Source organism: Ictalurus punctatus, chromosome 20 (assembly GCF_001660625.3).
Source record: "Ictalurus punctatus breed USDA103 chromosome 20, Coco_2.0, whole genome shotgun sequence".
NCBI classification, from domain to species: Eukaryota; Metazoa; Chordata; class Actinopteri; order Siluriformes; family Ictaluridae; genus Ictalurus; species Ictalurus punctatus.
The window spans coordinates 17,759,843-17,783,566 of record NC_030435.2 but is presented as its reverse complement, the minus strand read 5'-3'; the positions used below and the strand labels follow the sequence as shown (position 1 = coordinate 17,783,566).

General features: G+C 46.5%; 1 protein-coding gene across 1 annotated transcript; it reads right to left on the bottom strand.

Annotated features, from left to right (window-relative positions):
• Positions 1 to 302: 302 nt before the first annotated feature.
• rnf126 (ring finger protein 126) lies at positions 303 to 20,540 on the bottom strand. The gene is made up of 9 exons (XM_017496409.3): positions 20,401 to 20,540; positions 19,007 to 19,065; positions 17,498 to 17,558; positions 16,511 to 16,746; positions 16,076 to 16,144; positions 15,899 to 15,968; positions 15,127 to 15,220; positions 2,996 to 3,111; positions 303 to 1,598 (listed from the first exon to the last, which is right to left on the bottom strand). The coding sequence occupies exons 1-9, from the start codon at positions 20,473 to 20,475 to the stop codon at positions 1,446 to 1,448; spliced, it is 933 nt and encodes a 310-aa protein (XP_017351898.1). The 5' UTR covers positions 20,476 to 20,540; the 3' UTR covers positions 303 to 1,445.
• Positions 20,541 to 23,724: the final 3,184 nt, after the last annotated feature.

Here is a 23,724-nt window from a genome sequence, read left to right as displayed (position 1 = left end):
AATTGTCTTTTTCATCATCCTAATTTCCTAAGAACGATGCTTCTGTACGTTCTTCTTTCAGTTTATTATGATTTACAAAAACAAATCATTTAACTCAGAATAAGTTAAAAAAAAAAATTTAAAAAACAACAGCTGCACTGAACTGAATCACTGCATATGTGTAAGGGGAAAGTGAACAGGATAAAAAAATAAATAAAATAAAAATAGTCTGCTTGAGGATGAGGGGAACATGGAGGCTGTGTGGATCTAAATTAAATCCTAAAAAAAAAAATAATAATAAAACCACACACACACACACTATATAAACATTCTTAAAAAATTAAGAAAAAAAACGGGCTGTATTAAGTGATTTTCTACCTGCTGCATTCACATCCATACATAAGGTTCTAATCATGAAGAAAATAAAATATTGTGCAAATAAATTATTTACACAAACTTGAGACAACTGATCTGCTTGTCTTTTTTTAACATGTTATTTGTTCATTCATCTGTTGTCTAATTGTTTCCCCCGCCCCATCAATAAATATCGCTATATGCGTATTCACAGAGTACACCTCTTAGCCGCCGATATATATGAATTTTAAAAATCATTTTAATAAAAACTAAAGAAAAAAAATTGTTCTAGTTGAAGGTTTTCCCTTTATGGGAATGAGACATAACAGTCTCTATTAAAATGACATTCAAATCCTGCAATTGGCTGGGTGTGAGAATGTGTGTGTGCGCGCGTGTGTGTGTGTGTGTGTGTGTGTGTGTGTGTGTGTGTGTGTGTGTGTGTGTGTGTGTGTGTGTGTGTGTGTGTGTCTGCAAGAGTTCTATATACATCTTCTAACATCAGTCATCCCTTTTTTCCCCCCTTTATTTTACCCCCCAGTCACTTTTTGAATTAAAATCCCTGTTTGTATGGGACAGCTTGTCATGTGTTAAAAAAAAAAAAAAAAAAAAAAAAAAAGAAAGAAAAGAAAAAAAGAAGAACCATCATGCTCCAGTTCAATAATTTAAAAAAAGTAGTGGAATACAGGTGAAGGTGGTGTGTGTGTGTTTTCTCTCCTTTGTTTGCTTGTCGACATGTCCTTTGGCGCTTGCTCCAGGGAGTCAGATCATAATGATGATGATGATGATGATGGTGATGATGGTAATGATGATGAGGAGGAGGAGGATAATGAGGCGTTGGCCTTAAAGGGTGTATTATAGACGATCAGGTTTCAGCTCAGCCCTCACGTCATTCTCAGTAACAGCAGAACAGAGTGTGAACTGGAGGGCTAGAACAATCTAGAACGCTCCTGGCTCTTCAGGGCTGCATTACTAAAATGTGAGTGAATGGTTTGAGCTTTAACAGGATTGGCCACGCCCTCTCTGACTGAGATAGTAAGATGTGAAGGGGTTTCGCGTGTGTCTGTATGTGTGTATGCGTATGTGTGTGTGTCAGGAAGGATTGCGGACTAATTTTAGGAGTTGTTGGCAGCGTTCTCGTTACTGGGGGAACTGGAAGAGGAGGAGGAGGATGAGGAAGGTGAGAAGTTCATTCCTGATAAGCCAGGAGGATCCGTGGCTGTATTCTGGCCGCTCAAGCTCTTCCTGCACACCGGACATGTGTCATGCTGTGGACAAAGGACAAACACACCACACACAGCAGACACAATGAGTTATGATAACAAATAGTCATGTCTAATCAGTGTCCTAATTCTAAAATTAAAGCCATTCCCCATGCATGAAGTGTTAACAGAGGATTATACAATAATATGAATAAGATTTTATTCTACTTCTTTCTAAGAACACTGGCCTACAAATTGTAAAAAAAAAAAAAAAAAAAAAAAAAAACTTGTTTTCTACCATTATTAAATAATACTACCAAATACAACCACCGCCCCCTTTAGTGACTGTTGTGCTACACAAAAAGAAAGATCATTTCACAAAGACATTTACATGAAATGTCTGACGAGTCGACATTTCACAATTTTGGGGCAAAACAGCAGTCGTGTTCTCCGGGCCAAAGAGGAAAAGGACCATCCAAGCTGTTATCAGCGTCAGGTCCAAAAGCCAGTGTCTGTCATGGTATGGGGGTGTGTCAGTGCCCATGGCATGGGTAACTTGCACATCTGTGAGGGCATCATTAATGCAGAAAGATATGTACACATTTTTGAGCAACATATGCTGCCATCTAGAGCAGGACAACCCAGAACCACATTCTGCCCGGATTACAAGTGCATGGTTGCGTAAGCAGAGAGTGCGGGTGTTAGCATGGCTTGCCTGCAGTCCTGACCTGTCTCCGATTGAGAACGTGTGGCGTATTATGAAGCGCACAATAACGGCCCCATACAGTTGCGCAGCTGAAGAAATGCATAATGGATGAACGGGGGAAAATTCCGCCTGCTAAACTTAACCAACTGGTGTCTTCACTCAGCGCCCAAACGCTTAATAAATGTTATTAAAAGAAAAGGTGATGTCACACAGTGGTAAACAGTCGACTGTCCCAACTCTTTTAGAGTGTGTTGCAGGCATCAGATTTGAAATGATCATGTATTTTCAAAAATAAAGTAAATTCACAAAGTAAAACATTAAATAATGTGTTATTGATGTGTTTTCAATATAGTACATGGTGAAGTGAATTCTCAAATAACTTTTTTTTTTTTGCATTTTCCATACTGTCCCAACTTTTAGGAATTGTGGTTCTAGTTCACCTGAACAGAGATTTGCTTTGTGTGGACCACCAGCCTGTAAACTCTGAACAGAGTTTTTCATGCTAATTGCTTTACTGCTTTGCTATGAAAAATCTCCAGTCAGACATGTGGTGACTCAGCGATTACAAAATTGTCCTCTGCAAGATCATACTTCTGTAAGGATTGAAAGCTAGGACAATGTCTGAGCAAACACGACAATAAATCGGTGTCTTAAAAAGCAAAAAAAAATTTTTTAAATAGCACCAGCAAATGAAACCACAGCATTTCAAAGCAGAAAGCGAAGCAAAGTAGAAGTTGGGAGAAGACGAGAGAGATACCTGTTCGAGCCAGGGCACTATACAGTCATTGTGAAAGAGGTGATTGCATGGAAGTTGTCTAACGCTCTCTCCCTCGGTGTAGTCTTCTTTACACACAGGACATTCTAAACCAGCTCCTGCACAAGAACCGGGGAAGAAAAACAAAGAAAAAACAAATGGAGAAGCTCTCATTAGGTAATGATCCTCAGAAATCAAACTCTTGGTGCTGATTGAGGTCAGACACAAATTATTTAATCAAGTCAACAACCGCTCAAACGCTGTTAGGCTTAACATTAGAGACGGATATGCGGTATCTGTATCAGGCTGACATCAACAGTAGAATGCTGGATTGGATATCAGAGAGAAAAAAAAACAAAAAGAAAACAAATCCAAACTGTTTCTGTAAGAAGCGAACATGTAGCATAAAACAGAATGTTCTGTTGCAATAAAATAAAATCAACATTACAGTGAGGTGAAGTGGACCTACATGACGCAAAGTTGATTATTTTCCAATAACAGTAAGTACACGTCTAGTGTTTTATTCCACTTAGATTATGGTCTGTCTGAATACTTGATTCTGATTGGCTAGGTGGTGTGCATTCAAACTGTATAATGCGTGGCCTATAAACAACTGTAACCATAGTAACAGTTACAATTGCACAGTAGTTAAACTCACAAGTCTTCGTTATTAGTAGAGACTGGCACAGACCAAGGTAATTCACACACATCTCTATCTCTCTCTCTCTCTCTCTCTCTCTCTCTCTCTCTCTCTCTCTCACACAACCTAGCTCTCTCACACAATCTCCCCCCCCTCAATATCTCCCTCCCTCTCAATCTCCAGCTCTGTCTCTCACAATCTCCCTCTCTCACACAATCTCCCTCTCTCTCTCTCTCTCTCTCACACAATCTCCATCTCTCTCACACACAATCCCCATCTCTCACACACACAATCCCCATCTCTCTCACACACAATCCCCATCTCTCACACACACAATCCCCATCTCTCTCACACACACAATCTCCCTCTCTCACACACACAATCTCCCTCTCTCACACACACAATCTCCATCTCTCTCACACACAATCTCCATCTCTCTCACACAATCTCCATCTCTCTCACACACACAATCTCCCTCTCTCACACACAATCTCCCTCTCTCACACACAATCTCCCTCTCTCTCACACACAATCTCCCTCTCTCTCACACACAATCTCCATCTCTCACACACACAATCTCCATCTCTCACACACACAATCTCCCTCTCTCACACACAATCTCCCTCTCTCTCTCACACACAATCTCCCTCTCTCTCTCACACACACACACGATCTCCCTCTCTCTCACACAATCTCCTTCTCACACAATCTCCATCTCTCTCACACACAATCCCCATCTCTCTCACACACACAATCTCCCTCTCTCACACACACAATCTCCCTCTCTCACACACAATCTCCCTCTCTCTCTCACACACAATCTCCCTCTCTCTCTCACACACAATCTCCATCTCTCTCACACAATCTCCATCTCTCTCTCACACACAATCTCCCTCTCTCTCACACAATCTCCCTCTCTCTCACACACAATCTCCCTCTCTCTCACACACAATCTCCCTCTCTCTCACACACAATCTCCCTCTCTCTCACACACAATCTCCCTCTCTCTCACACACAATCTCCATCTCTCACACACACAATCTCCCTCTCTCACACACAATCTCCCTCTCTCTCTCTCTCTCTCTCTCACAATCTCCCTCTCTCTCTCACACACACAATCTCCCTCTCTCTCACACAATCTCCCTCTCTCTCTCTCTCAGACAATCTCCCTCTCTCACACAATCTCCTTCTCACAATCTCCCTCGCTCTCTCACACACAATCTCCCTCTCACACACAATCTCCCTCTCTCACACAATCTCCCTCTCTCACACAATCTCCCTCTCTCTCTCACAATCTCCCTCTCTCTCTCACAATCTCCCTCTCTCTCTCACAATCTCCCTCTCTCTCTCACAATCTCCCTCTCTCTCACAATCTCCCTCTCACAATCTCCCTCTCTCTCACACAATCTCCCTCTCTCTCTCACAATCTCCCTCTCTCTCTCTCACAATCTCCATCTCTCTCTCTCACAATCTCCCTCTCACAATCTCCCTCTCTCTCTCACACAATCTCCCTCTCCCTCTCACAATCTCCCTCTCTCTCTCACACAATCTCCCTCTCTCTCTCACAATCTCCCTCTCTCTCTCACAATCTCCCTCTCTCTCTCACAATCTCCCTCTCTCTCTCACAATCTCCCTCTCTCTCTCACAATCTCCCTCTCTCTCACACAATCTCCCTCTCTCTCACACAATCTCCCTCTCTCTCTCACAATCTCCCTCTCTCTCTCACAATCTCCCTCTCTCTCTCTCACAATCTCCCTCTCTCTCTCTCACAATCTCCCTCTCTCTCTCTCACAATCTCCCTCTCTCTCACACAATCTCCCTCTCTCTCACACAATCTCCCTCTCTCTCACACAATCTCCCTCTCTCTCTCACAATCTCCCTCTCTCTCTCACAATCTCCCTCTCTCTCTCTCACAATCTCCCTCTCTCTCTCTCACAATCTCCCTCTCTCTCTCTCACAATCTCCCTCTCTCTCACACAATCTCCCTCTCTCTCACACAATCTCCCTCTCTCTCACACAATCTCCCTCTCTCTCACACAATCTCCCTCTCTCTCACACAATCTCCCTCTCTCTCACACAATCTCCCTCTCTCTCACAATCTCCCTCTCTCTCACAATCTCCCTCTCACAATCTCCCTCTCTCTCACACAATCTCCCTCTCTCACACAATCTCCCTCTCACTCACACAATCTCCCTCTCTCTCACACAATCTCCCTCTCTCTCACACAATCTCCCTCTCTCTCACACAATCTCCCTCTCTCTCTCACAATCTCCCTCTCTCTCTCACAATCTCCCTCTCACAATCTCCCTCTCTCTCACACAATCTCCCTCTCTCACACAATCTCCCTCTCTCTCAGACAATCTCCCTCTCTCTCAGACAATCTCCCTCTCTCTCAGACAATCTCCCTCTCTCTCAGACAATCTCCCTCTCTCACACAATCTCCCTCTCTCTCACAATCTTCCTCTCTCTCACAATCTTCCTCTCTCTCTCTCACAATCTTCCTCTCTCTCTGTCTCACAACCTCCATCTCTGTCTCACAATCTCTCTCCCTCTCACAATCTCCCTCTCTCTCTCTCACAATCTCCCTCTCACACACAATCTCCCTCGCTCTCTCACAATCGCTCTCACAAACCCTGCCTCTCTCTCTCACAAACCCTGCCTCTCTCTCTCACAAACCCTGCCTCTCTCTCTCACAAACCCTGCCTCTCTCTCTCACAAACCCTGCCTCTCTCTCTCTCGTTCTCTCACAAACCCTGCCTCTCTCTCTCGCAAGCTCTCCCTCTCTCTCACAAGCTCTCCCTCTCTCTCGCTCTCACAAGCTCTCCCTCGCTCTCGCAAGCTCTCCCTCGCTCTCGCAAGCTCTCCCTCGCTCTCGCAAGCTCTCCCTCGCTCTCGCAAGCTCTCCCTCGCTCTCGCAAGCTCTCCCTCTCTCTCGCTCTCGCAAGCTCTCCCTCGCAAGCTCTCCCTCGCAAGCTCTCGCAAGCTCTCGCAAGCTCTCCCTCGCTCTCGCAAGCTCTCCCTCGCTCTCGCAAGCTCTCCCTCGCAAGCTCTCCCTCGCAAGCTCTCCCTCGCAAGCTCTCCCTCGCAAGCTCTCCCTCGCTCTCGCAAGCTCTCCCTCGCTCTCGCAAGCTCTCCCTCGCTCTCGCAAGCTCTCGCAAGCTCTCCCTCGCTCTCGCAAGCTCTCCCTCGCAAGCTCTCCCTCGCTCTCCCTCGCAAGCTCTCGCAAGCTCTCCCTCGCAAGCTCTCCCTCGCTCTCGCAAGCTCTCCCTCGCAAGCTCTCCCTCGCTCTCGCAAGCTCTCCCTCGCAAGCTCTCCCTCGCTCTCGCAAGCTCTCCCTCGCAAGCTCTCCCTCGCTCTCGCAAGCTCTCCCTCGCAAGCTCTCCCTCGCTCTCGCAAGCTCTCCCTCGCTCTCGCAAGCTCTCCCTCGCTCTCGCAAGCTCTCCCTCGCAAGCTCTCCCTCGCAAGCTCTCCCTCGCTCTCGCAAGCTCTCCCTCGCTCTCGCAAGCTCTCCCTCGCTCTCGCAAGCTCTCCCTCGCTCTCGCTCTCGCAAGCTCTCCCTCTCTCTCGCTCTCGCAAGCTCTCCCTCGCTCTCGCTCTCGCAAGCTCTCCCTCGCTCTCGCAAGCTCTCCCTCGCAAGCTCTCCCTCGCTCTCGCAAGCTCTCCCTCGCTCTCGCAAGCTCTCCCTCGCTCTCGCAAGCTCTCCCTCGCTCTCGCTCTCGCAAGCTCTCCCTCGCTCTCGCTCTCGCAAGCTCTCCCTCGCTCTCGCTCTCGCAAGCTCTCCCTCGCTCTCGCAAGCTCTCCCTCGCTCTCGCAAGCTCTCCCTCGCTCTCGCAAGCTCTCCCTCGCTCTCGCAAGCTCTCCCTCGCTCTCGCTCTCGCAAGCTCTCCCTCGCTCTCGCTCTCGCAAGCTCTCCCTCGCTCTCGCAAGCTCTCCCTCGCTCTCGCTCTCGCAAGCTCTCCGTCGCTCTCGCAAGCTCTCCCTCGCTCTCGCAAGCTCTCCCTCGCTCTCGCTCTCGCAAGCTCTCCCTCGCTCTCGCTCTCGCAAGCTCTCCCTCGCTCTCGCAAGCTCTCCCTCGCTCTCGCAAGCTCTCCCTCGCTCTCGCAAGCTCTCCCTCGCTCTCGCTCTCGCAAGCTCTCCCTCGCTCTCGCAAGCTCTCCCTCGCTCTCGCAAGCTCTCCCTCGCTCTCGCAAGCTCTCCCTCGCTCTCGCTCTCGCAAGCTCTCCCTCGCTCTCGCTCTCGCAAGCTCTCCCTCGCTCTCGCTCTCGCAAGCTCTCCCTCGCTCTCGCTCGCAAGCTCTCCCTCGCTCTCGCTCGCTCTCGCAAGCTCTCCCTCGCAAGCTCTCCCTCGCTCTCGCAAGCTCTCCCTCGCTCTCGCAAGCTCTCCCTCGCTCTCGCAAGCTCTCCCTCGCTCTCGCAAGCTCTCCCTCGCTCTCGCAAGCTCTCCCTCGCTCTCGCTCTCGCAAGCTCTCCCTCGCTCTCGCTCTCGCAAGCTCTCCCTCGCTCTCGCTCTCGCAAGCTCTCCCTCGCTCTCGCAAGCTCTCCCTCGCTCTCGCTCTCGCAAGCTCTCCCTCGCTCTCCCTCGCTCTCGCAAGCTCTCCCTCGCTCTCGCTCTCGCAAGCTCTCCCTCGCTCTCGCAAGCTCTCCCTCGCTCTCGCAAGCTCTCCCTCGCTCTCGCTCTCGCAAGCTCTCCCTCGCTCTCGCAAGCTCTCCCTCGCTCTCGCAAGCTCTCCCTCGCTCTCGCAAGCTCTCCCTCGCTCTCGCTCTCGCAAGCTCTCCCTCGCTCTCGCAAGCTCTCCCTCGCTCTCGCAAGCTCTCCCTCGCTCTCGCAAGCTCTCCCTCGCTCTCGCAAGCTCTCCCTCGCTCTCGCTCTCGCAAGCTCTCCCTCGCTCTCGCAAGCTCTCCCTCGCTCTCGCTCTCGCAAGCTCTCCCTCGCTCTCCCTCGCTCTCGCAAGCTCTCCCTCGCTCTCGCTCTCGCAAGCTCTCCCTCGCTCTCGCAAGCTCTCCCTCGCTCTCGCAAGCTCTCCCTCGCTCTCGCAAGCTCTCCCTCGCTCTCGCAAGCTCTCCCTCGCTCTCGCAAGCTCTCCCTCGCTCTCGCAAGCACTCCCTCGCTCTCGCTCTCGCAAGCTCTCCCTCGCTCTCGCAAGCTCTCCCTCGCTCTCGCTCTCGCAAGCTCTCCCTCGCTCTCGCAAGCTCTCCCTCGCTCTCGCAAGCTCTCCCTCGCTCTCGCTCTCGCAAGCTCTCCCTCGCTCTCGCAAGCTCTCCCTCGCTCTCGCTCTCGCAAGCTCTCCCTCGCTCTCGCAAGCTCTCCCTCGCTCTCGCAAGCTCTCCCTCGCTCTCGCAAGCTCTCCCTCGCTCTCGCAAGCTCTCCCTCGCTCTCGCAGGCTCTCCCTCGCTCTCGCTCTCGCAAGCTCTCCCTCGCTCTCGCAAGCTCTCCCTCGCTCTCGCAAGCTCTCCCTCGCTCTCGCAAGCTCTCCCTCGCTCTCGCAAGCTCTCCCTCGCTCTCGCAAGCTCTCCCTCGCTCTCGCAAGCTCTCCCTCGCTCTCGCAAGCTCTCCCTCGCTCTCGCTCTCGCAAGCTCTCCCTCGCTCTCGCAAGCTCTCCCTCGCTCTCGCAAGCTCTCCCTCGCTCTCGCAAGCTCTCCCTCGCTCTCGCAAGCTCTCCCTCGCTCTCGCAAGCTCTCCCTCGCTCTCGCTCTCGCAAGCTCTCCCTCGCTCTCGCTCTCGCAAGCTCTCCCTCGCTCTCGCTCTCGCAAGCTCTCCCTCGCTCTCGCAAGCTCTCCCTCGCAAGCTCTCCCTCGCTCTCGCAAGCTCTCCCTCGCTCTCGCAAGCTCTCCCTCGCTCTCGCAAGCTCTCCCTCGCTCTCGCTCTCGCAAGCTCTCCCTCGCTCTCGCAAGCTCTCCCTCGCTCTCGCTCTCGCAAGCTCTCCCTCGCTCTCGCAAGCTCTCCCTCGCTCTCGCAAGCTCTCCCTCGCTCTCGCTCTCGCAAGCTCTCCCTCGCTCTCGCTCTCGCAAGCTCTCCCTCGCTCGCTCGCAAGCTCTCCCTCGCTCTCGCAAGCTCTCCCTCGCTCTCGCAAGCTCTCCCTCGCTCTCGCTCTCGCAAGCTCTCCCTCGCTCTCGCAAGCTCTCCCTCGCTCTCGCAAGCTCTCCCTCGCTCTCGCAAGCTCTCCCTCGCTCTCGCTCTCGCAAGCTCTCCCTCGCTCTCGCAAGCTCTCCCTCGCTCTCGCAAGCTCTCCCTCGCTCTCGCAAGCTCTCCCTCGCTCTCGCAAGCTCTCCCTCGCTCTCGCAAGCTCTCCCTCGCTCTCGCAAGCTCTCCCTCGCTCTCGCTCTCGCAAGCTCTCCCTCGCTCTCGCTCTCGCAAGCTCTCCCTCGCTCTCGCTCGCAAGCTCTCCCTCGCTCTCGCTCGCTCTCGCAAGCTCTCCCTCGCAAGCTCTCCCTCGCTCTCGCAAGCTCTCCCTCGCTCTCGCAAGCTCTCCCTCGCTCTCGCTCTCGCAAGCTCTCCCTCGCTCTCGCTCTCGCAAGCTCTCCCTCGCTCTCCCTCGCTCTCGCAAGCTCTCCCTCGCTCTCCCTCGCTCTCGCAAGCTCTCCCTCGCTCTCCCTCGCTCTCGCAAGCTCTCCCTCGCTCTCGCAAGCTCTCCCTCGCTCTCGCAAGCTCTCCCTCGCTCTCGCTCTCGCAAGCTCTCCCTCGCTCTCGCAAGCTCTCCCTCGCTCTCGCTCTCGCAAGCTCTCCTCGCTCTCGCTCTCGCAAGCTCTCCCTCGCTCTCGCAAGCTCTCCCTCGCTCTCGCAAGCTCTCCCTCGCTCTCGCAAGCTCTCCCTCGCTCTCGCAAGCTCTCCCTCGCTCTCCTCGCTCTCGCAAGCTCTCCCTCGCTCTCGCTCTCGCAAGCTCTCCCTCGCTCTCGGCAAGCTCTCCCCGCTCTCGCTCTCGCAAGCTCTCCCTCGCTCTCGCAAGCTCTCCCTCGCTCTCGCAAGCTCTCCCTCGCTCTCGCTCTCGCAAGCTCTCCCTCGCTCTCGCAAGCTCTCCCTCGCTCTCGCTCTCGCAAGCTCTCCCTCGCTCTCGCAAGCTCTCCCTCGCTCTCGCTCTCGCAAGCTCTCCCTCGCTCTCGCAAGCTCTCCCTCGCTCTCGCAAGCTCTCCCTCGCTCTCGCTCTCGCAAGCTCTCCCTCGCTCTCGCAAGCTCTCCCTCGCTCTCGCAAGCTCTCCCTCGCTCTCGCAAGCTCTCCCTCGCTCTCGCAAGCTCTCCCTCGCTCTCGCAAGCTCTCCCTCGCTCTCGCAAGCTCTCCCTCGCTCTCGCAAGCTCTCCCTCGCTCTCGCTCTCGCAAGGCTCTCCCTCGCTCTCGCAAGCTCTCCCTCGCTCTCGCAAGCTCTCCCTCGCTCTCGCCTCTCGCAGCTCTCTCACGTCGCTCTCGCAAGCTCTCCCTCGCTCTCGCAAGCTCTCCCGTCGCTCTCGCAAGCTCTCCCTCCCTCTCGCTCTCAGCAAAGCTCTCCATCGCTTCTCGGCAAGCCTCTCCCTCGCTCTGCAAGCCTCTCCCTCGCTCTCGCAAGCTCTCTCGCAAGCTCTCCCTCGCTCTCGCAAGCTCTCCCTCGCTCTCGCAAGCTCTCCCTCGCTCTCGCTCTCGCGAGCTCTCCCTCGCTCTCGCTCTCGCAAGCTCTCCCTCGCTCTCGCAAGCTCTCCCTCGCTCTCGCAAGCTCTCCCTCGCTCTCGCAAGCTCTCCCTCGCTCTCGCTCTCGCAAGCTCTCCCTCGCTCTCGCAAGCTCTCCCTCGCTCTCGCAAGCTCTCCCTCGCTCTCGCTCTCGCAAGCTCTCCCTCGCTCTCGCTCTCGCAAGCTCTCCCTCGCTCTCGCAAGCTCTCCCTCGCTCTCGCAAGCTCTCCCTCGCTCTCGCTCTCGCGAGCTCTCCCTCGCTCTCGCTCTCGCAAGCTCTCCCTCGCTCTCGCAAGCTCTCCCTCGCTCTCGCAAGCTCTCCCTCGCTCTCGCAAGCTCTCCCTCGCTCTCGCTCTCGCAAGCTCTCCCTCGCTCTCGCAAGCTCTCCCTCGCTCTCGCTCTCGCAAGCTCTCCCTCGCTCTCGCAAGCTCTCCCTCGCTCTCGCAAGCTCTCCCTCGCTCTCGCAAGCTCTCCCTCGCTCTCGCTCTCGCGAGCTCTCCCTCGCTCTCGCAAGCTCTCCCTCGCTCTCGCTCTCGCGAGCTCTCCCTCGCTCTCGCAAGCTCTCCCTCGCTCTCGCTCTCGCGAGCTCTCCCTCGCTCTCGCAAGCTCTCCCTCGCTCTCGCAAGCTCTCCCTCGCTCTCGCAAGCTCTCCCTCGCTCTCGCAAGCTCTCCCTCGCTCTCGCTAGCTCTCCCTCGCTCTCGCAAGCTCTCCCTCGCTCTCGCTCTCGCAAGCTCTCCCTCGCTCTCGCAAGCTCTCCCTCGCTCTCGCAAGCTCTCCCTCGCTCTCGCAAGCTCTCCCTCTCTCTCCCGCTCACAAGCTCTCCCTCTCTCTCCCGCTCACAAGCTCTCCCTCTCTCTCCCGCTCACAAGCTCTCCCTCTCTCTCCCGCTCACAAGCTCTCCCTCTCTCTCCCGCTCACAACTTCCCTCTCTCTCACAATCTATCCCGCTCACAATCTTCATCAAACTTCAAACATTTTACCAGCGGAACATCCTCGCAATAACGTAGTTCCTGTTGTATTACTTGCGTTATAACAGATATTATAAAGTCTACATCTCTTTTTCTCTCTCCTCAAATTAATTACACAAAACATGCAGCTCGTCTTGCTACTGAAACAACTAAGCTGTCAATCCTGAAGACTTCCCCTTGTTGGAAAACTTAAAGTCGCAGCTACTCCTTGGACTGCTAGATAATCGTCTCCTCACGGTAAACTTCACTATATAAACAAACAAACAATTGTGAATCTGTTCATTTGTATTAAATACATTTACTCTGTGAATTTCAGGTCACAATAGACGCAATAACATGCAAGAACGAACAAATTGATATAAACCTCCACAGTGCTGTGGTATAGTTTTATTTACATTTTATTAGATTTTGTATTAATATGTGTTATACTGGAACAAAAACGTTATTTTTACTTAAATTCTGCAATTACGTATGGGGGAAAAATTGATATGTGGTATAATATCAGTACTATGCTGAATAAAAAAAAAAAAACATGCCAAGACAAAACTATTTGAATACAAGTGCATCTTCTCATTCTTGCAGTGCACACAGACACCAGTCCTGTTACTGAAGCATCTCACTAGTGGCAGGTGTCCAAGCCAATTTCACACAATTTGTCTGAAAAATGATGACGCCTGTTTTTTCCCCCCCAGATACCAGACTGGAACTTGTTGTTTATATACAGTCCCCTCTGAAAGTATTGGAATAGCAAGACCAATTCAATTACTTTCATTATACATTGAACACATTTGGGTTTGAAATCAAAAGATGCTGGATAAGAATTTCAACTTTCATTTCCTCATATTTACATCTAGATGGCACCTTTTGTTTGAACCCTGCCATTTTTTCAAGTGATCATTAATATTGGAACATGTGACTGATAGGTGTACCCTGTTAAACTGATTATTTAAACAATTAATAGCTCTAAATGTCTGCTCTAGGATCGAACCCTAGGTTTTGCCTGTGAAGACTGCATTTTATTTTGCAGCATAACCAACATAAAGAAACAGAGAGCTGTCTATAGGAGAAAAGCAAGCCATTTTGAAGTTGAGGGAAGAGAGAAAATATATCAGAACCATTGCACAAACATCGGGCATAGCCAATACAACTATGTACAATGTCCTTAGAAAGAGAAAACACTGGTATGCTAACAACCAGACATGGAACAGACAGGCCAAACTAAAACAACAGCAGTTGATGACAAACACTGCGAGAGCTGTGAAGGAAAAACCCAAAAACAACAGTTATGAAATCACCAGCAACCTCCAAAGGGCAGGGATGAAGGAATCACAATCCACCATTCGGAGAAGAGCAGAAACATAGACGCATTTGGAATTCGCAAATAAATACAGAAATGAGCCAGAAAAGTTCTAGAACCAAGATTGACCTCTACCAAAGTGATGGACAGACCAAAGTGTGGAGAAAGAAAGGATCCAAAACATAGAAGCTCATCTGTGAAACATGGTGGAGGTAGTGTCATTGCTTGAACTTACATTGCTGTTTCTGGAACAGGCTCACTAATCTTTATTGTTAATGTAACTCATGATGGTAGCAGCAGAATGAATTCAGAAGTCTCCAGAAACTAATTGTCTTTCAGTTAACAGAGAAATGCTTCTAATCTAATTGGGAGGAACTTCATCGTGCAGCAAGACAACAACCCAAAACACACAACAAAAGTGGAAGGTTTTAGATTGGCCAAGTCATTCACCAAACCTTAACCCAATTGAGCTACATTTCACCTCCTGAAGAGGAGACTGAAGCAAAAAAACCCTCAAAACAAACAACAACCGAAAGAAGCTGCAGTACTCGCCTGAAAAAGCATCACAAAAGAAAAATGCAACAGTTTGGTGATGTCAGTGGGTCACCAGCTTCATGCAGTTATTCCAAGTGGGGGATATGCAACCAGATATTAAGCGTCGTTTAGTTTAATTTACTTTAAGACGATCAGTTCAATTACTTTGCTCAGCTAAAAATTGGCCGGTCTGCCACAAAAGGTGCCATGGTGTAAGTTGTTTAACATATCTGGATGTAAATATGAGGAAATGAAAGCTGAAATTCTGATCCATCAATTTATATCCATCTTATGATCTCAAACCCAAATGTGTTCAATGTATAGCAATATGAAAAGACTTGGCTTTGCCGTTGTAGTACTTTCTGCAGGGAGTGTAGCTGAACATTTGGAGAGTCCGAGTTCACAGATGCACTATTCACAGCCACAAGGGAAAATCGAATCTCATGGGTTCTCGGGGTGGAATGGCCTTCCGCTGAGCAATGAGATGTGAGTGAATTGGGAAGATGCACTTTCACTTTTTTTTTTTTTTTTTTAATAGAGCTGATCATTCCACTCCAAGGAGATACAGTCACCCTCTTGGGGATTGTGCGTTAGAGCTTAGGGTGGGATATCTTGCACATATCTTCAATAGTGAATCAATCACGAATTCCAAAAACCATTTATCTACTCCTTAGTTATGCACGGCTATCTAATGCGCTTTTAAAATGAGTTTGTTTGGTGTTTTATGCTTCCCGATCAGCTTCATCACTTATTATCTAGCAAACACTCGGGTTATACTTACATTAGAATACACGTGGTAAACGCTTTTCTTCCCCCTTTGCAATCCCTCTAAACACTTTTGTTACTACAGAGCAAGTGCTTCAACATAGGTTAATACAGGCAAATCTGATGTAAATAGGATCTGTGGTTACCAACCAAACAAGTTTTTGTCATGTTCACGGTTTATATTACACAATCGGAATCATGAACGGCAGCTAAATGAGCAGCAAACAGGTCAGATGTTTCTCCATATCCTCCCACAATGCATCAGTAATAAACACACTCTGCTGGCAGCGACTCACCCACATGCTCCTCTGTGATCTGAACTGTTGGGAGGTTTTTGATCTTTTCTCTGTCTGCAGGAGGTGGACCCGTATTTTCAAACTGATTTAATAACTGTGGGAAGACAAGTGAAAAAAAGAAGAAAAAAAATGAACAAATATTCAAAGCATTCAAAACACAGTGTTTTGTATATTTTGCAATGGGGTTTTGACTAATTACTTAAAATAATATCATATGGTTTCATTTCAGTTCTTACTTTTTACATTCAGTCTTAATTGTTCATTTATTAGTTAAGAACACATCACTTCAGAAATACATACATTTCTCTCAAATTAATTCATCTAATTAATCATCCATCCATTTTCTGTACTGCTTATCCTACACAGGGTCACGGGAAGCCTGAAGCCTGTCCCAGGGGAGTCGGGCACAAGGCAGGGGACACCATACATCGCACGCGCACACACACACACACACACTATGTACAATTCAGACATGCCAATAAGCGCATATCTTTGGTCTGTCTTTAGTCTGGGGGAGGAAACCGGAGTACCAGGAGGAAACCCCCGAAGCATGGGGGAACATGCAAACTCCATGCACACACAGATGTCTCCACGTGGAGGCGAGAATCGAACCACAAATCTCGGCGGTGCAAGGCAAATGTGCTAACCACTAAGCCACCACGCCTTTTTTTTTAAAATTGAACGTCAGTGACTACATATCCTTGCTACTGTTTTCAGTAAATAACAGCAATTTTTGTTAAAAAGAATGATATAATCCTGTCAGGTGTAATACCTGTGTTATAATGGCGTCTAAGCCGTTGGCACCCCATGCATAATCCATTGGATTTGAATGTAGCATTCCCCTAAAAAAAATTTTTTAAAAAAAGATCAAACCAATTGACAATCACATTCAGAGTATTGTAAATTATAAATAAAGCAAATAATAAGCGTGAATTCGGCATTAACATACCATGGTCCCATTCCCATGTTTGGCATAGCTGTTGGGGCGATGATTCCATTTACTAACTGCTGAATTATTCTGTTGAAACACAAAAACAAATACTTGCGTTGAATCCGAGACAACATAGACATGGTTCCTAAACCGTGTGATGCTTAAAACGATTTTAACTTAAACTGAACGCATGACACACAAAGTGATCTTTTAGCTGTGTTGCTGAACCTGACTTTTTTTCTCCAACAAATGTTTTTGTACATTTTGTTTTGTATGTATGTAAATTTTTATATGTAGATTTGTTTTCTACAGAGGGACTAAGCGCAGACAGCAATCAAGTCACACTCAAATTGAAATGCATTGGCACTACATGCCATCTGTCCAGTCAGTGCTCTATAGTTGGCACTGCTTGGCAGTAACTGATTGTCCTATCGTGTTCTGTCCAGTCCTGACCCCTCTAAAGTGGGCACTCCTTCGTGCCGTGTCCCTTGTCTCCGGGGAATGTGGCGCCCCCGAGGTTGTCTGGCCCCATAGCGTTGGCGTGACGCCATCTCCCGCTCCCGCCGGTTCTCAGCGTCGCGCCCGTCCTCAGAGGGCATGCCCGTCCGGAGATCAAAACCCTCACCAAAGATGCCCAGAGCCAGCTGGCCATATGGGTGTGGAAAGGTAAACAGAGTCGGGTCCACATTCTGAGAAAACAGCAAGACAACTATTAGGTGGTTCACTTTGCTTTTGCTCTTTTATGCAAATCAATCAACTGGTTTCTCCATGAGATGCTTTTTCATGCTATACAAAGCATCTGGACTCCAATATAGCTCTGAATTAAGCTAACCAAACCTTACCTCGCATTCACACTGATAAGTGATACTTTTTCCCCCCAACTCACCTCACTCAGATTGCACCAAGCCGCTTGATAATCATATCTTTTGTTTATTACCGGTTGCCATGCTTTTACTGGTAGCATTAGGCTAGCATGATATCCAAACAAGCACAATATCTCCACAGACTAGCTACAAAATGTACACAAAACCACCCAAAAGAAACATTTCAAGGGGAAAGTGCACGTGTTTAAAGTGCATCTGTGCAGTGCATCATCATCATCTACTAGCGTCAAACAACGTTTTTCTTTTCACAGGAAAAAATACTGAAATAGATAACACTAAAATATAAAATTCTTTATTTTAAATTCTAAATTCTATTTTAAGTCAAAAATATACATTCCTGGATAGTATTTGCAAAAGTAAAGCATTCTTGGATTACTGATCGACCTGAGTCACTGCTGGTGTGAATGCGGGTTACGGAATAACACTTACCATAACTAAACTAGAACAAAAAGAGTCATTAAAATTCAGTGTGGTCATATTCCATTTGGGCAATTGAACAACAGACGCAAACTGAAGGGAGACCAAACAGTTCACTGAAGGGCATCTGCTCACTCACCTCAAATGGATAACGGTTCTGATCACTGGTAGACGACGTGGATGTGGACCCATTGTCTGCACTGCAGGAAGAAACAACCCATTTAAAAACTAATGTAAAACAGAAGCAGGATTGGTTGAACTTTCTGCAGAAGTGGGTGGGATTGGTCAAAGCTTCTGAGGGAGATGGTGGGACTGGTCAAAGCTTCTGCGGGAGTGGGTGGGATTACTGAAACTTTCTGCAGGAGTGGGTGGGATTACTGAAACTTTCTGCGGGAGTGGGTGGGATTACTGAAACTTTCTGAGGGAGTGGGTGGGATTACTGAAACTTTCTGCGGGACTGGGTGGGATTTCTGAAACTTTCTGCGGGACTGGGTGGGATTACTAAAACTTTCTGCGGGACTGGGTGGGATTACTGAAACTTTCTGCGGGACTGGGTGGGATTACTGAAACTTTCTGCGGGACTGGGTGGGATTACTGAAATTTTTTGCGGGACTGGGTGGGATTACTGAAACTTTCTGCGGGACTGGGTGGGATTACTGAAACTTTCTGCGGGACTGGGTGGGATTACTGAAACTTTCTGCGGGAAGGGGTGGGATTACTGAAACTTTCTGTGGGAGTGGGTGGGATTACTGAAACTTTCTGTGGGAAGGGGGTGGGATTACTGAAACTTTCTGTGGGAAGGGGTGAGATTACTGAAACTTTCTGTGGGAAGGGGTGAGATTACTGAAACCTTCTGTGGGAAGGGGTGAGATTACTGAAACTTTCTGTGGGAAGGGGTGAGATTACTGAAACTTTCTGTGGGAAGGGGTGAGATTACTGAAACTTTCTGTGGGAAGGGGTGAGATTACTGAAACTTTCTGTGGGAGTGGGTGAGATTACTGAAACTTTCTGTGGGAGTGGGTGGGATTACTGAAACTTTCTGTGGGAAGGGGTGGGATTACTGAAACTTTCTGTGGGAGTGGGTGGGATTACTGAAACTTTCTGTGGGAGTGGGTGGGATTACTGAAACTTTCTGTGGGAGTGGGTGGGATTACTGAAACTTTCTGTGGGAGTGGGTGGGATTACTGAAACTTTCTGTGGGAGTGGGTGGGATTACTGAAACTTTCTGTGGGAGTGGGTGGGATTACTGAAACTTTCTGTGGGAGTGGGTGGGATTACTGAAACTTTCTGTAGGAAGGGGTGAGATTACTGAAACTTTCTGTGGGAGTGGGTGGGATTACTGAAACTTTCTGTGGGAGTGGGTGGGATTACTGAAACTTTCTGTGGGAGTGGGTGGGATTACTGAAACTTTCTGTGGGAGTGGGTGGGATTACTGTAACTTTCTGCGGGACTGGGTGGGATTACTGAAACTTTCTGTGGACTGGGTGAGATTACTGAAACTTTCTGCAGGACTGGGTGGGATTGGTCCAAGTACACAATAGCAGGGTTTTGGTCTTCTTGTGTGCTGTGTGTGACTGCAAATCTCGCAATCACTCCTTAAACACGATAGAAACAATCAAAAATATCCGTCAAAAGCAGGAGAACATACCTTCTCTCCTCGGGTAACTCTTCAATGAAGCCGGACTCACACCGTGGACAGGTGTAATCCTAAACAAATTGTAAGCATAGTTCAGCAAGCTTCCAAAATGGGCTTACTCAGGTCACAAAAGCATTGTTAGTGAGGTTTTTGTCAGCTGCAAACAACAGAAATTTGCTGAAAGCATCCAAAATGTGTCCTCTACCCGTCCCCCCGTTGTTGGAATTGAACAAAAAACATGGTTCCTATTTAGAGACCCAACAAAACCCTGCATTCCTTTAACTAATGAATAACAAGAGCTAAAGTTTTTTTTTTTAACATATAGCAGTGAGAACAACTTGGTACACAAATTAGACTGCACTGATCGTCTCAGTTTACTCTCGACCACCACAACATGTAGCTATTGTACTGTAACAGCAGATCCATACAGTGAGAGTTCTAGAGGATCCATACAATAAAAGGTCCCTTTACACACATGACATTCTTTATGACAGACCTTACCAAAAGTAATCAAGCGACAGGACACGGACACGGACACACACACACACACACACACACACACACACATACACACACATACACACACATACACACACATACACACACATACACAGTACTTCTAGGATACTTCACAAATACCAAAGTTCTCACTGTGTGTCTGAATGAAATAAATGCCTGCAGGCAAAGATGACACTCATGAACTTTCTGGAAACCCGTTTTGATCAGCTGATTACTGAACAGCACATTACAGCAGCAGTCCTGATGACAGAAAACAGTCAAGCAGGACAGGTGACAGTGACCGTTCTCACTGGTATCAACTACACTGCTACTGAACATATATAGGCCTGGATATATGCTTTGAAATCATGATAGCAGACTGAATGGGTTGAAGAACCAGACCGACAGTTTAACAAGCACAAGAAGTGTAAGCAGGAATACATACTCACATGCAAACACGTTGATTGAACAAAGTGTAATTCCAGCAACAGCTAGTAAACAACAGCTAAACCAACTGTAATGTTAGTGAAAACACTGAGAACTAGCCCGAGTAACACCGCCGATTTCTGTGCAGCATGTCAGTGTTAGCCTGCGAGGCTAGTTTACTTCTAATAAAATGCACCTAGCTGGAAAGCTAACGTTATGTTTACATGCTCTAAAAGAGTGTGAGAGCATTATGCAATAGTTAGCATCTAGCTAACCTAACCAGCTACAGTACATCTCTCAAACAAGAGAGATAATACGCTTGTATTCTATCAGTCCTACTACAGGCTAACTTAGCTGGGAGCTATGCTAACTAGCGGATAGTCGAACCTAAACTAACGACGTTCCCAAACAAAGCAACATGTTGCTGAACAAACAGACCGACCGTCACGATTATGCTCCACTTGTATACGCGTACGACTTACTGGGAGACGAGGGCTAATCTCTTCAGAACATCGGTGACAGAAATACCGGCGAGTCCGTAAGGGAGCTTCCGCCATCTTCGGATTCACTGTAGCGGGACTCGCAGCGTGTACGGATCCCCGTCAGGGACAAACCGGAGGCACACGCGAAGCGAGATAATCGAGCGTGCAGCAATCAGCAGTAATAGCTGTACACGTAGAACTCGTCTGTGTATTTAAACAAATAAACAAATACTTAAACACAAATACGTGTAAGAAGATTTGATATTGCTAAACAGGTCACTCTTAATCATTCAATAAATATTGCATGGACAATTTATGAAGGAAAAAAAACAAACAGAAAAAAAACAATACATGTCCACTTATCAGTGTAATATCATTTAAAATGCAATTAAAGTAATTAAAATAAAATATGAAAATATTTTAAATAAATACATTTATAAAGAGATCAGCCATTCATTGAGCTTTATGTGTATTTTCTAGTGGGGAATCCAGAGGTTCTGTGAGTTTTGTTTGCTTGTTTGTTTGTTTGTTTGTTTGTTGTAACCATGACTAATTATTATGCATGTTATTCTGCCTATTAATAATATGAACTGGAATCTAATCATATTTTTAATGGGTTCTATTGGTGGAAAAAAGCATTCTGGTTACAGTAAATAGAGAACATACTGTTTTTGCATTATTATTACATATTATATAAATATTGCATTATTAAATATATATAATAATTTACATTTACATTTATTCATTTAGCTTTGGATAAAAGCATCTGCTAAATGAATAAATGTCAATGTAAATTATTATACACATTTAAATAATGTGCCTAATTGTTTTTAACAGTTTGCTTGTAAAATAAATATGTACTGAGGGGGTCCATGCTTTTGTATGTTTGTTTGTTTGTTTGTTTGTTTGTTTGTTTGTTTGTTTGTTTAAGGCATTCCTAAATGCAAACGTTTGAGAACCCCTAATCTAGACTATATAAAAAGGACCACATTGTGCCACACATGATCACACATGATTATTGTCCTAAAATTATTTAGTGGTTTTACTGTTTTTGTGACACAAACTAAAAATCTCTAATTATCTTTTCATTCTGAGAAATGAGTGTTCCTAAGATGGTTAACAATTTTTGCCTGGATATGTTTTGGAAAAGCCTGTGCTTTAGGATTCTATGCAGAACCTTTAGGTGTGTAGATATAATGTTCATATGAGAGAATTAAAACAATGTTGCCACAATTATAAACATTATGTGAATGTTTCAATAATTTACACAATATTATTTTAATTTGATCAGATAAAGGATGATACAAAGGACACAAAAATGAAAGACCACATCCTAACCGCTATCTGCCCCAAAAATCTATAATACAAACCAATACATTTGGTTAGAAATTTCCTTTGAGCATATACCTTACTTCAACACTAGTTAAGGCTTAACTCCTAGGAAGTTCACTAATACATTCATGCAGATTGGTATATGACACAGCTACTGTTCTGTCAGATCACAATTTATTTATTTATTTATTAATTAATAATGATTATGATGATGATGATGGTTATTATTATTATTATTATTATTATTATTATTATTATTATTATTATTATTTTACATATTGAGAAGTGTTTAAAAAACCACTTAGTCCAGTGTCAGGCATTACCTTTTTCAACTAAATACAAACTGCAGCTGTCACTGAAGTCTTCATGTCTGGGTTCAGCAACTAAAAGCAAAGTACATCAACTACAATAGCGTTAGAAATAAAGAAAAGATACTCCCAAACTGGCCTGAAGATGGTGCTGTATTACTCACGATAACACTCAACTCTTCCCAGAGCCTGATAGTCCAGTGGTTTTCAAAGTGGGGGCCGCGGCCAGGGGGCGCCCGGGGGGCCTCAACAATTTGGTGTGAAAAATAAATATATGCATGTTTTCTCTTTCTCACTCTCAGACACACACACACACACACACACACACACACACACACACACACACACACACACACACACAGTCAATTCCTAATGTAATGTAAAGATGTAAGATGTAATTATTAATAATAAAAAAGGGGGATATATTCAGAAGTCTGTATTTTTAATGTGTTTCAAAGATATCTTGCAAAAGGGGGGCTTCGGTCAAATTGTAATGCTATTTGGGGGGCCTTGCACAGGAAAAGTTTGAGAACCACTGTGATAGACAACCTAACTGATATCAACATTCTCACAAATAAAGGTACTGAATTGTACTGTTCCTTGTCACTGGGGTGGTACCACATTTATTGTGTATCTTTACCTGGGAAGGTGCATGTGGTGGATCTTAAATGAGCTTTTTTGAGTGAAAGGTAAATCAGTGATGCATAAGGTACAATTATACAGTTTACATTATTTTAAAGGTACACTATATTTATGTTTTCAGGTATAATTTATACAGGCCTGATAAACGTACAAAAGATGTATCCTTGATGGCACCACACCACATAGACTGGTATATTTATGTCTGTTTGCTGAGTCATTTAATCACTCTATATGTGCAAGATGAATCATTTAGTTTGCTGATCAGTGCTTAATGTATAATTTAATCTGTCTATATTTGTTTGCTGAATCATTTAATTTGTCCATTTGTGTGTGCTGAATCATTTAATCTGTCTATATATGCTTGGTGTATCATTTCATCTGTCCATATGTTTTCTGAATCATTTAATCTGGCTATATTTGTTTACTGATTCGTTTAATATGCCCATACATGTTTGTGGAATCATTTAACCTGTCTAGAAGTTTGCTGAATGATGTCATTTGTCTATATTTGGTTACTGAGTTATTTAATTTCTCTATATATATGTTTTCTGAATAATTTAATCTGTCTATAAATTTGCTGAATGATGTCATTTGTCTATTTTTGGTTACTGAGTCATTTCATCTCTCTATATATGTTTGCTGAATCACTCAATCTGTCTATATGTGCTTGATGAATCATTTAATCTGTTAATATGTGCTTGATGAATCATTCAATGTGTATTTGTTTTCTGAATCATTTAACCTGTCTATAAATTTGCTCATTCAATGTAATCTGTCTATATTTGTTTGATGTGTCATTTAATCTGTCTGTATGTGTTTACTGAATCATTTTAATGTTTCCAGTTCTGTACCCTTCATCCTCAAATCATCTAATCCTAGAATTGAGCAGAGAAATCACTCTCGTGTAGAGGTCCCATATCACATGGACATTGTGATTTTTGTGTAAGAAGCACACACACACACACACACACACACACACACACACACACACACACACACACACACACACAGCTGCAGGTTGGAGTGTATGTGCGTGTGGTCT

Coding starts and splice junctions, on each gene's coding strand:
- rnf126 (XM_017496409.3), bottom strand. CDS start 20,475: ATGGCGGAAGCTCCCTTACGGACTCGCCGGTATTTCTGTCACCGATGT. Junction 19,066..20,400: donor AGATTAGCCCTCGTCTCCCA/GTAAGTCGTACG, acceptor CAATTTGTTTAG/GATTACACCTGTCCACGGTG. Junction 17,559..19,006: donor GAGTTACCCGAGGAGAGAAG/GTATGTTCTCCT, acceptor TTCTTCCTGCAG/TGCAGACAATGGGTCCACAT.